At 46.0% G+C, this 13411-nt stretch overlaps 1 protein-coding gene across 3 annotated transcripts in view; it reads right to left on the bottom strand.

Moving 5' to 3' along the window:
* Positions 1–8635: 8635 nt before the first annotated feature.
* The window catches only part of LOC106601930 (ethanolamine-phosphate cytidylyltransferase), a 45478-nt gene continuing 40702 nt past the window's right edge, over positions 8636–13411 (bottom strand). For all 3 annotated transcript variants that reach the window (XM_045715679.1, XM_045715680.1, XM_045715681.1), the window contains exons 11-13: positions 12792–12857; positions 9621–9709; positions 8636–9064 (exon numbers count right to left, since the gene is read on the bottom strand). In XM_045715679.1, the coding sequence (XP_045571635.1) occupies positions 8950–9064; positions 9621–9709; positions 12792–12857 (270 nt within the window). In that variant the 3' untranslated portion in view covers positions 8636–8949. The remainder of the gene's footprint in view (positions 9065–9620; positions 9710–12791; positions 12858–13411) is intronic.

Genomic DNA, 13411 nt, shown 5'->3' on the forward strand with positions numbered 1-13411 from the left:
TAACACCTGTGCATTATTAGTGGAGATCCGTGCTCATTTCATGAAGATACCAATCACGGGCGCGAGACTGAAGCGAAACTTAATTAAAGGCTACAAATACCTATTACAGTGTTCTATAACTAAGTTGATCGCTGTATTTAAATAAACACATGCATAGTGCTGTATAATAAGCTTCATGATACATTACGTGCTCTTGTAAAAAAAAAAACACTATATAGCCTCAACATGGTTAAAACTAGAATGTTTACATCATGGATGGTCAGTCCTTGCATCCATAGCTGTCTATGAATTTGAATGGTTCCATTTCTCCAGCCCCATCCCTCAGCTTTTTACTGAACCAGGGGCGGGATGAGTTTTGTTATTGTTTTAACTGCTGATTGCCACTGTAACGCCTCGATCACACGGATATCATTTTAGTGTTTTGGGACACCAGAAGTACATTAATTTACAATGGAACACTGTGTTTACCTTGCAGCATTGCGTTACAGTATGTTCTGTGTGGTGCATACATTGGATTTGTCGAACATATGCATCAAATTGTATGCGTAGACGGTTTGACAGAAATGGTAGCAGGTGAATGTTGACCTTTTGTTGCACACATCCAGATGATGCTGCGTACCATTTTGCGCAACAACGATGTAGGTGTGATCGAGGTGTTTAAAAACGATGAAACAATAGAAACGCTGTAAATTGTAACCTGACTCATATAGCGAGGATCGCTACTCTAACCCCTCACATGTCCAGGCCCGTGAGCTCTGATGATCTCACAGCCGCCATCCCACTTCTGACACCAGTGTAGCAAACATTGGTGTCAGACTGGCGTGAAACCCTATGCATTGCGTCAATAGGGTTAACTGAATTGGTGGGAATTGTAAAGTGGCTCATATAGCAGGATCGCTACAGTATAACAAGGCCTAATGGGTCTAAAAACTATATTGTCTGTGTTTCCAAACAAGTATGGCTATAATAATACATTATGCATTATAGCCTTATAACTCATTACAGTTAATTATCAATAAAACATCATACAGAGTTTCATCACCACTTATGAGTTATTCCCTTTCCCTTCCCTATTATAGATGCTTACAAAACATTAGGAACACCTGCCCTTTCCATGACACACACTATCCAGGTGAAAGCTATGATCCCTTATTGATGTCACTTGTTAAATCCACTTCAGTCAGTGCAGATGAAGGTGAGGAGACAGGTTAAAGGAAGGATTTGTACACCTTGAGACAATTGAGACATGGATTGTGTATATGTGCTATTCAGAGGGTGAATGGGCAAGACAAAATATTTAAGTGACTTGGAATGGGGTATGGTAGTAGGTGCCAGGTGCACCGGTTTGAGTGTGTCAAGAACTGCAATGCTGCAGGGTTTTCCACGCTCAAGTTTTCCGAGTGTATCAAGACTGGTCCACCACCCAAAGGACATCCAGCCAACATGACACAACTGTGGGAAGCATTGGAGTCAACATGGGCCAGCATCCCTGTGGAACGCATTCAACACCTTCTAGAGTCCATGCCCCAACGAATTGAGGCTGTTCTGAGGGCAAAAGGGGTTGCAACAAGATATTAGGAATGTAATATTTTGTACACTCAGTGTATAGTCAGTGTCATAACGCATTATAAAGGATATTATAACATAAAGTATTGTACAAATGTTGACCTACTTCATAGAAAGTGTTAATTCTCCACTGTATATTCAATATATCACTTTTCTGTATGAGGAATGAGGATACACTGCACGCTAATTAGGCTCGGGCTAATTAAAAATGGTCAAAGTAATGAACTGACATTTCCCGACTTAGTAGTGTGAAGTGATTGATAGATGCAATTTGACCGTCATTTCAGCTGATCAAAGGTCCACTTATCTGTTCAACACATGACCTCATACTCTTTAATGAATGATGATGATTACCTTTATAATGCCTTTGCCTATAATGATCACTTTACTCAAATCATCTTCAAGTATTTTGCTCATTAGTCCACTGTAGATATGGTGCAAGACCCTAAGTTTTCAAGATAGAGCAATTTTAGTAAAAAGCTAAAAGTGTGATGATGCAAATCGCACCATCATCACACTTTTATTTTTAGCTAAAGTTCCCTATCTTGAAAACTTAGGGCTCTATTCAATCTGTATTGCAGAAGCGTTACAGATTGCCTGATCGAAATTCACAGGTAATTTCCGATTGAGCCGACATATGCAGCTTTTACCGTGAATGCAGTCTCTGCTAACGCGGGAACATTGCCTTTAAATTTCAACCACGCTGTAACACTGAATTTCCGCGATACTGATTGAATAGAGACCTTAACTGCTGACATGCATGGTCTAATTAACAAAATACAAAATATATTTTTTTGTTGCTGTAAATCGATCCTAACAACTAGGCAGCACACAATATCACTCTAACACACCTTCTATTAGTAAAACCGTTTTTAAAATACGGAGACAAAGTCAAGATGACCAACACAGTTTTTCAGATGGAGTTGTTGTTATTATTAACAATGATAATATACTGTACCAAATTCCACAGCGTTTGTCATTTAGAAGATCAGAGTTGTCAATAACATAGGATAACACTGTAGCCTATACAGTACATTGAATACATTCCAACTTTATAGACAGACAACGTTTTATATGCTTTTGAAACATATGAAACCAACCAGAGGTCATGTCGAGGTGGTCTGACTGAAAAATATACATTTATGAAAAATATAGTATTTAATCCGATTAACGTTTTGAAATTGTGATTTTTTTTTTTCTCCAGAGGTTAAGACTTTTGATCGTATGACAGTAAAAGGTCATTAGTTTATCTAAGTTAACAGCACCGTACATATTTCATAATCTCCTATCGTTTAAAATAATTTGCCATTAAAAGCATCTGGTTAAAACTCAGTTCAGTGCTCTACCAGAATGTGCAAGGATAAGTAGTGTCTTTTACAGAGGAAGAGTGACCTGCTGTGGTTAAAACAAGAACTGCGCTCAAAGGTTGGGCAATGGGTCCTGGAATAATAGTTTGCATTTGTTGTAGTGGAGAACCGTTCTATCTATATTATAGATTCATTCTATAACATAGAACAGTTCCAAGGCTTTCCAGTCAGTACGTTCTGGTAGTATTATCTACATGAGGTCCCATAGGCTGGCCCATCTACACAAAAGGTGCTATATAGAACCCAAAAGGGTTCTTCAGCTGTCCCCATAGGAGAACCCTTGAAGTACCCTTTTTGGTTCCAGGTAGAAACTTTTTGGGTTGCCAAAAGGTTTCTACCTGGATTCAAAATGGAACCAAAAAGGGTTCTACTTGGAACCCAAAAGGGTTCTCCTATGGGCACAGCCGAATAAGCCTTTTGGAACTCTTTTTTATAAGAGTGTAATATTTAATTCCGTTTCTCTTCTAGAAAGTGATTAAAACTGTCCGAAAGCTGAGGGTAGTCTCTGATAGAAAGCTTGAATCATTAATGACCTCAGCTTTTCCCAAGGTGCAATCGACCAATCGGCTCTCACAGAGATGGTACATTTTCAAACCCATCCCTGAACACCTCTAGTGGTTTCAACATCTTCCAGAGAGTTCTCCTGGTTAATATTAATTTATAATACATACATACAGTACATATATACAGAGATAGATAAGATAGGACTGTAAGTTGTGAGGGGATCAGCCCATTGCCACGATGACAACAGCAACAGTCCCTTGGAGAATGACAACAGCTGCATCCGAAATGACACCCTATTCCCTATTTAATGCATTACAAAGGACCATCAGGTCCATGTTAAAAATAGTGCACTATATAGGAAAAAGGGTGCCATTTTGGATGCATCCAATGTGTTGGTTGTTCAATAATCGCTGTGCGAGGAGCAGCAGAGGTGGTTTGATGGGTCTCCAAAGCAACAAGCCCAAGCCTCGGCCGACAGACTTAAACCTAACCACACTATTTCTCCCAGAAATGAATAATTCATAATTCTCCTGTTTAATAAAGCTCAATCAACCCCATAACTTTGGTTATGATAATTATTTAGAAACAAATATTAGTCTGGCGTTAACTTGCACAGCCAGATTTATTTAGAGACACACCTGTCTGGTTCCACAAGACTATGTTGGGCCTTCTGGTTCCCTGTCTGGCTGGTTATAACTCAGTGACTATGTTGGGCCTTCTGGTTCCCTGTCTGGCTGGTTATAACTCAGTGACTATGTTGGGCCTTCTGGTTCCCTGTCTGGCTGGTTATAACTCAGTAACTATGTTGGGCCTTCTGGTTCCCTGTCTGGCTGGTTATAACTCAGTAACTATGTTGGGCCTTCTGGTTCCCTGTCTGGCTGGTTATAACTCAGTGACTATGTTGGGCCTTCTGGTTCCCTGTCTGGCTGGTTATAACTCAGTAACTATGTTGGGCCTTCTGGTTCCCTGTCTGGCTGGTTATAACTCAGTAACTATGTTGGGCCTTCTGGTTCCCTGTCTGGCTGGTTATAACTCAGTAACTATGTTGGGCCTTCTGGTTCCCTGTCTGGCTGGTTATAACTCAGTAACTATGTTGGGCCTTCTGGTTCCCTGACTGGCTGGTTATAACTCAGTAACTATGCTGGGCCTTATTGTTCCCTGTCTGGCTGGTTATAACTCAGTAACTATGTTGGGCCTTCTGGTTCCCTGTCTGGCTGGTTATAACTCAGTAACTATGTTGGGCCTTCTGGTTCCCTGACTGGCTGGTTATAACTCAGTAACTATGTTGGGCCTTCTGGTTCCCTGTCTGGCTGGTTATAACTCAGTGACTATGTTGGGCCTTATGGTTCCCTGTCTGGCTGGTTATAACTCAGTGACTATGTTGGGCCTTCTGGTTCCCTGTCTGGCTGGTTATAACTCAGTAACTATGCTGGGCCTTATGGTTCCCTGTCTGGCTGGTTATAACTCAGTAACTATGTTGGGCCTACTGGTTCCCTGTCTGGCTGGTTATAACTCAGTAACTATGCTGGGCCTTCTGGTTCCTTGTCTGGTTATAACTCAGTGACTATGTTGGGCCTTATGGTTCCCTGTCTGGCTGGTTATAACTCAGTAACTATGTTGGGCCTTCTGGTTCCCTGTCTGGCTGGTTATAACTCAGTGACTATGTTGGGCCTTCTGGTTCCCTGTCTGGCTGGTTATAACTCAGTGACTATGTTGGGCCTTCTGGTTCCCTGACTGGCTGGTTATAACTCAGTGACTATGTTGGGCCTTCTGGTTCCCTGTCTGGCTGGTTATAACTCAGTGACTATGTTGGGCCTTCTGGTTCCCTGTCTGGCTGGTTATAACTCAGTGACTATGTTGGGCCTTCTGGTTCCCTGTCTGGCTGGTTATAACTCAGTAACTATGTTGGGCCTTCTGGTTCCTTGTCTGGTTATAACTCAGTAACTATGTTGGGCCTTCTGGTTCCCTGTCTGGCTGGTTATAACTCAGTAACTATGTTGGGACTTCTGGTTCCCTGTCTGGCTGGTTATAACTCAGTGACTATGCTGGGCCTTCTGGTTCCCTGTCTGGCTGGTTATAACTCAGTAACTATGTTGGGACTTCTGGTTCCCTGTCTGGCTGGTTATAACTCAGTGACTATGTTGGGCCTTCTGGTTCTCTGTCTGGCTGGTTATAACTCAGTGACTATGTTGGGCCTTCTGGTTCCTTGTCTGATTATAACTCAGTGACTATGTTGGGACTTCTGGTTCCCTGTCTGGCTGGTTATAACTCAGTGACTATGTTGGGCCTTCTGGTTCCCTGTCTGGCTGGTTATAACTCAGTAACTATGTTGGGACTTCTGGTTCCCTGTCTGATTATAACTCAGTGACTATGTTGGGCCTTCTGGTTCTCTGTCTGGCTGGTTATAACTCAGTAACTATGTTGGGCCTTCTGGTTCCCTGACTGGCTGGTTATAACTCAGTAACTATGTTGGGACTTCTGGTTCCCTGTCTGGCTGGTTATAACTCAGTGACTATGTTGGGCCTTCTGGTTCCCTGTCTGGCTGGTTATAACTCAGTAACTATGTTGGGCCTTCTGGTTCCCTGTCTGATTATAACTCAGTGACTATGTTGGGCCTTCTGGTTCCCTGTCTGGCTGGTTATAACTCAGTAACTATGTTGGGCCTTCTGGTTCCCTGTCTGATTATAACTCAGTGACTATGTTGGGACTTCTGGTTCCCTGTCTGGCTGGTTATAACTCAGTGACTATGTTGGGCCTTCTGGTTCCCAGTCTGGCTGGTTATAACTCAGTAACTATGTTGGGCCTTCTGGTTCCCTGTCTGGCTGGTTATAACTCAGTAACTATGTTGGGCCTTCTGGTTCCCTGTCTGGTTATAACTCAGTGACTATGTTGGGACTTCTGGTTCCCTGTCTGGCTGGTTATAACTCAGTGACTATGTTGGGCCTTCTGGTTCCCTGTCTGGCTGGTTATAACTCAGTGACTATGTTGGGCCTACTGGTTCCTTGTCTGGTTATAACTCAGTAACTATGTTGGGCCTTCTGGTTCCCTGTCTGGCTGGTTATAACTCAGTGACTATGCTGGGCCTTCTGGTTCCCTGTCTGGCTGGTTATAACTCAGTAACTATGTTGGGCCTTCTGGTTCCCTGTCTGGCTGGTTATAACTCAGTAACTATGTTGGGCCTTCTGGTTCCCTGTCTGGCTGGTTATAACTCAGTAACTATGTTGGGCCTTCTGGTTCCCTGTCTGGCTGGTTATAACTCAGTGACTATGTTGGGCCTTCTGGTTCCCTGTCTGGCTGGTTATAACTCAGTAACTATGCTGGGCCTTCTGGTTCCCTGTCTGGCTGGTTATAACTCAGTGACTATGTTGGGCCTTCTGGTTCCTTGTCTGATTATAACTCAGTGACTATGTTGGGCCTTCAGGTTCCCTGTCTGGCTGGTTATAACTCAGTGACTATGTTGGGCCTTATGGTTCCCTGTCTGGCTGGTTATAACTCAGTGACTATGTTGGGCCTTCTGGTTCCCTGTCTGGCTGGTTATAACTCAGTGACTATGTTGGGCCTTCTGGTTCCCTGTCTGGCTGGTTATAACTCAGTGACTATGTTGGGCCTTCTGGTTCCCTGTCTGGCTGGTTATAACTCAGTAACTATGTTGGGCCTTATGGTTCCTTGTCTGATTATAACTCAGTAACTATGTTGGGCCTTCTGGTTCCTTGTCTGATTATAACTCAGTAACTATGTTGGGCCTTATGGTTCCCTGTCTGGCTGGTTATAACTCAGTAACTATGTTGGGCCTTATGGTTCCCTGTCTGGCTGGTTATAACTCAGTGACTATGTTGGGCCTTCTGGTTCCTTGTCTGGTTATAATGCAGTGACTATGTTGGGCCTTATGGTTCTCTGTCTGGCTGGTTATAACTCAGTAACTATGTTGGGCCTTCTGGTTCCTTGTCTGATTATAACTCAGTGACTATGTTGGGCCTTCTGGTTCCCTGTCTGATTATAACTCAGTGACTATGTTGGGCCTTCTGGTTCCCTGTCTGGTTATAACTCAGTAACTATGTTGGGCCTTCTGGTTCCCTGTCTGGCTGGTTATAACTCAGTGACTATGTTGGGCCTTCTGGTTCCCTGTCTGGCTGGTTATAACTCAGTGACTATGTTGGGCCTTCTGGTTCCCTGTCTGGCTGGTTATAACTCAGTAACTATGTTGGGCCTTATGGTTCCCTGTCTGGCTGGTTATAACTCAGTGACTATGTTGGGCCTTCTGGTTCCCTGTCTGGCTGGTTATAACTCAGTGACTATGTTGGGACTTCTGGTTCCCTGTCTGGCTGGTTATAACTCAGTAACTATGTTGGGCCTTATGGTTCCCTGTCTGGCTGGTTATAACTCAGTGACTATGTTGGGCCTTCTGGTTCCCTGTCTGGCTGGTTATAACTCAGTAACTATGTTGGGCCTTATGGTTCCCTGTCTGGCTGGTTATAACTCAGTGACTATGTTGGGCCTTCTGGTTCCCTGTCTGGCTGGTTATAACTCAGTGACTATGTTGGGCCTTCTGGTTCCCTGTCTGGCTGGTTATAACTCAGTGACTATGTTGGGCCTTCTGGTTCCCTGTCTGGCTGGTTATAACTCAGTAACTATGTTGGGCCTTCTGGTTCCTTGTCTGATTATAACTCAGTAACTATGTTGGGCCTTCTGGTTCCCTGTCTGGCTGGTTATAACTCAGTAACTATGTTGGGCCTTCTGGTTCCTTGTCTGATTATAACTCAGTGACTATGTTGGGACTTCTGGTTCCCTGTCTGGCTGGTTATAACTCAGTAACTATGTTGGGCCTTATGGTTCCCTGTCTGGCTGGTTATAACTCAGTGACTATGTTGGGCCTTCTGGTTCCCTGTCTGGCTGGTTATAACTCAGTAACTATGTTGGGCCTTCTGGTTCCTTGTCTGATTATAACTCAGTGACTATGTTGGGCCTTCTGGTTCCTTGTCTGATTATAACTCAGTGACTATGTTGGGCCTTCTGGTTCCTTGTCTGATTATAACTCAGTGACTATGTTGGGCCTTCTGGTTCCTTGTCTGGTTATAACTCAGTGACTATGCTGGTCCTTCTTGATCCTTGTCTGGTTATAACTCAGTGAGGGAATGGGAGACAGTGAGAGGTCTATATTGTTTGGGTGGTTTGTGAAACCATAAGAAATAAAGAACATGTAAATCCATTCAGCCTGTATTAAGATATAAAGACAAAGAAAACAGCCTCACCTAACATGTTACCATGTCAAACCTACAACAGAACTCCCATTGTAAGAATACTGCATGTTGAAAACAAAGGCTCGCTGTCTGGCTGTTGGTAAGGAGAGTGTGACCTGGAGGGTGTTGGTTGGGAGATGGAACACAGGTGAGGTGGATTGACTGCGCTGCATTGGTGGTGGGGGTTAGATGTATTGGGTTTAGTCAGTCTCAGATTGACCCTGAGGGTGGTCAATGGTTCCTCGTGGTGGGAGTGCTCCTTCGGGCCTGTCGTCCTAGAGCACAGCCTGGGCTCTCTCCTTGCCCTTCTCCTCCTCTCTTCTCTTCATGGCCTGGATCACAGCCATCTCTTTGGCCTCTTTCTTCTGGTTCCTGGCCTCGAACAGCAGCCTACATCGCAGGGGACACAGAGGGGAGGTTTCAATAGTATGGTAACGCATGGAATATTTACCCTTCTGTGATTTAGAGTATAGTATAATTGGAATGTCTTGGTAGCGCATGATGCTTGCAACGCCAGGATAGTGGGTTCGATTCCCGGGACTACCTGTACGTAAAATGTATGCGTGCATAACTGTAAGTCGCTTTGGATAAAACAATCTGCTAAATGGTAGATAGTGTTATTATATAATTTTATAGTGGGAGCTGAAAACGCATACCCAAAATGCTGTGCAGGTTCAGACAAATGGTTCATACACTTACAAAGTAGAGAAAGGTTACTGGGAGTAATATAGTGTGTGACTTTCTTTACTTTTCCCCAATATTATCATGATGACGTGACCTTAGCATCATTACAACTACAGAGATATTATCATGATGACGTGACCTTAGCATCATTGAAACTGCAGAGATATTATCATGATGACGTGACCTTAGCATCATTACAACTACAGAGATATTACCATGATGACGTGACATACCAGTTTATCTCACTTCTTCCTGCCCTTACCTGTTTTTGATGATCCTCTGAACAATACTATCAGTGGTGAGGCTGTTCATACTGTCCACAGTGTGCAGTATTCCTTTCTTTCTGGGCTCCTGCATTTAGAGAAACACAGTCCACACTTAAACATTCACTTAGACATTGCACGCTTTGGATAAAAGTTTGCAAAATGGCATATGTGTCACGTCCTGACCAGTATAGAGTATATTTGGTTATTGTAGTTTGGTCAGGACGTGGCAGAGGGTAGTTTATTTATGTATTACGGGTTTTTTTTGGTCACTGGTTTATGTTTGTATTTCTATGGGTAGGTTCTAGGTTAATTTTCTATGTGTAGGTTGGGTGCTGGACTCTCAATTGGAGGTAGGTGTTTTTAGTTGCCTCTGATTGGGAGTCCTATAAGTAGGTGTGTGTTTTGTTTGTTCACTTGTGGGTAGTTGTATTTCGCACTGCTAGGGAATGTATAGCCTGTGAAACTGTCACTAGTCATTCTTTGTTTTCTTGTTTTCACATGTGCACATTTATTTAATAAATTAAGATGATGAGCACGCAACCCGCTGCGTATTGGTCCACTTTCTCTGACAGTGACTTCAACATATCGTCAGAAGATGAGGATCGTGACAGAACTACCCACCACAACAGGACCAAGCAGCGGAGAAGGGAGCGGGATGCTGAATATATGGATTATTGTGAGAAGTGGACTTGGGAAGAGATACTGGCCGGAGAGGGCCCGTGGAAGAAGGCTGGGGTGGAACAGGAATGCTACCGGGGGACACGTCTGGCTAGGAAGCCGGAGAGGCACCCCCAATAAAAAAAATTGGGGGGGCACACGGGTAGTTTGGCTGGGCGTAAGAAGAGCCATAAGCCAGCGTCCCGTGAGTGCAGGAAGGAGCGAAGAAGGTGGAGAGCGCCGTGTTTCGCACTATCTCGCCCATACGCACGCACAGCCCAGTCCGCCCTGTACCAGCACCCCGCTCGTGCAGGGCTACTAGTTCCATCCAGCCAGGACGGGTTGTGCAGGCGGTGCGATCACGGCCACCTGTGCGCCTCCATGGCCCAGTCTTTCCAGTTCCTGCCTCTCGGAGTATCCCGGAAGTGAGTACCCCCAGTCTAGCACGACCAGTACCAGCAACCCGGACCAAGCTTCCCAATAGTCAGCCTAGTCCTGTTCAGCCTGTTCCCGCTCCCCACATTAGCCTTGAGGTGCATGTGCCCAGGCTGGCACATCCTGTACCAGCCCCACGCATCAGGCTTCTAGTGCGTCAGCCCAGCCTCGCCAGTCTGGAGCCGCCAGAGCCGCCCGTCAGTCAGGAGTCGCCAGAGCTGCCCGCCAGTCAGGAGCCGCCAGAGCCGCCCGCTAGTCAGGAGCAGCCAGAGCCGCCCGCTAGTCAGGAGCAGCCAGAGCCGCCCGCTAGTCCGGAGCTGCCAGAGTGGCCCGTCTGCCCGGAGCGGCCAGAGTGGCCCATCTGCCCGGAGCGGCCAGAGTGGCCCGTCTGCCCGGAGCTGCCAGAGTGGCCCGTCTGCCCGGAGCTGCCAGAGTGGCCCGTCTGCCCGGAGCTGCCAGAGTGGCCCGTCTGCCCGGAGCTGCCAGAGTGGCCCGTCTGCCCCGGAGCTGCCAGAGTGGCCCGTCTGCCCCGGATCTGCCAGAGTGGCCCGTCTGCCCCGGATCTGCCAGAGTGGCCCGTCTGCCCCGGATCTGCCAGAGTGGCCCGTCTGCCCCGGATCTGCCAGAGTGGCCCGCCGTTCCGGATCTGCCAGAGTGGCCCGCCGTTCCGGATCTGCCAGAGTGGCCCGCCGTTCCGGATCTGCCAGAGTGGCCCGCCGTGCCGGATCTGCCAGAGTGGCCCGCCGTGCCGGATCTGCCAGAGTGGCCTGCCCGCCAGCCGGGCGCAGCAAGGGTCGTCCGCCAGCCGGGCGCAGCAAGGGTCGCTCGCCAGCCGGGCGCAGCCAGAGACACCCGCCAGCCGGGCGCGGCAAGAATTGCCCGCCAGCCGGGCGAAGTTAGGGGCGCCACTTAAGTGGACTACGTCAGGGATGGAGCGGAGTCCACGTCCCGCACCTGAGCCGCCTCCCATATAGGTGGGTTGGGGAGGGGGGGGTGTAGCACTGTGCCGTCGTTGACGGCAGCCACCCTCCCATCCCTCCCTTTTTGTTTAGGGGATTTTTCTGTGTTTTGTGTAGGTGCATTCCGGGGTCTGCACCTTTGAGGGGGGGTACTGTCACGTCCTGACCAGTATAGAGTATATTTGGTTATTGTAGTTTGGTCAGGACGTGGCAGAGGGTAGTTTAGTTATGTATTACGGTTTTTTTTTGGTCACTGGTTTATGTTTGTATTTCTATGGGTAGGTTCTAGGTTAATTTTCTATGTGTAGGTTGGGTGCTGGACTCTCAATTGGAGGCAGGTGTTTTTAGTTGCCTCTGATTGGGAGTCCTATAAGTAGGTGTGTTTTGTTTGTTCACTTGTGGGTAGTTGTATTTTGCACTGCTAGGGAATGTATAGCCTGTGAAACTGTCACTAGTCGTTCTTTGTTTTCTTGTTTTCACGTGTGCACATTTATTTAATAAATTAAGATGATGAGCACGCAACCCGCTGCGTATTGGTCCACTTTCTCTGACAGTGACTTCAACATATCGTCAGAAGATGAGGATCGTGACAATATGTTATTATATACTATACTGTATATTATATTAGTCTTCCAAATACATTGTAACCACTTAGTAACCAAGTAACAAAGGCCTTTTAAATGAAGAAGTTCATCCCTACATTTTTCTGTGAGAATGCCTTGATGGGAAAAGTACTGTAAGCCCCATGATAAATTGTTCAACATTTTTCATTTACTAAAGTGGTGGCCATTATCCCCTTTGGTTTTCTGCTAGTCATACACTACCCTTTCAAAGAGCATCTTATACGGCGGCAGGTAGTCTAGCGGTTAAGTGTATTGAGCCAGTAACCGAAAGGTTGCTGGTTCGAATCTCTGAGCGGACTAGGTGAAAAATCTGTTGATGTGCCTTTGAGCAAGTCACTTTACCCTAATTGCTCTGGATAAGAGCGTCTGCTAAATTACGTAAATGTAAAATATACCAAGTCCCCATGGCCTTGTCGTTTGTATCAATTGGAGTGCACCAGCACATTGTTTTTTAGTAACAGACTTGTGTCAGAAAAAGGTGCAGGGTACTCACGGCATAGGGGTCAGACCCGTCTTTGTCAGGATGCACCTCTGTCTTCCCATGACACACAAGGTCCACCTGCAGAAGTAGACCACGCATGATGAGACCCAACACTAACCCACTGTAGATACCACGCATGATGAGACCCAACACTAACCCACTGTAGATACCACGCATGATGAGACCCAACACTAACCCACTGTAGATACCATGCATGATGAGACCCAACACTAACCCACTGTAGATACCACGCATGATGAGACCCAACACTAACCCACTGTAGATACCATGCAGGGTGAGACCCAACACTAACCCACTGTAGATACCATGCAGGGTGAGACCCAACACTAACCCACTGTAGATACCATGCAGGATGAGACCCAACACTAACCCACTGTAGATACCATGCAGGGTGAGACCCAACACTAACCCACTGTAGATACCACGCATAATGAGACCCAACACTAACCCACTGTAGATACCATGCAGGGTGAGACCCAACACTAACCCACTGTAGATACCATGCAGGATGAGACCCAACACTAACCCACTGCAGATACCATGCAGGGTGAGACCCAACACTAACCCACTGTAGATACCACGCATGATGAGACCCAACACTAACCCACTGT

The sequence above is a fragment of the Salmo salar genome, chromosome ssa03, assembly GCF_905237065.1.
Source record: "Salmo salar chromosome ssa03, Ssal_v3.1, whole genome shotgun sequence".
Taxonomy (NCBI): domain Eukaryota; kingdom Metazoa; phylum Chordata; class Actinopteri; order Salmoniformes; family Salmonidae; genus Salmo; species Salmo salar.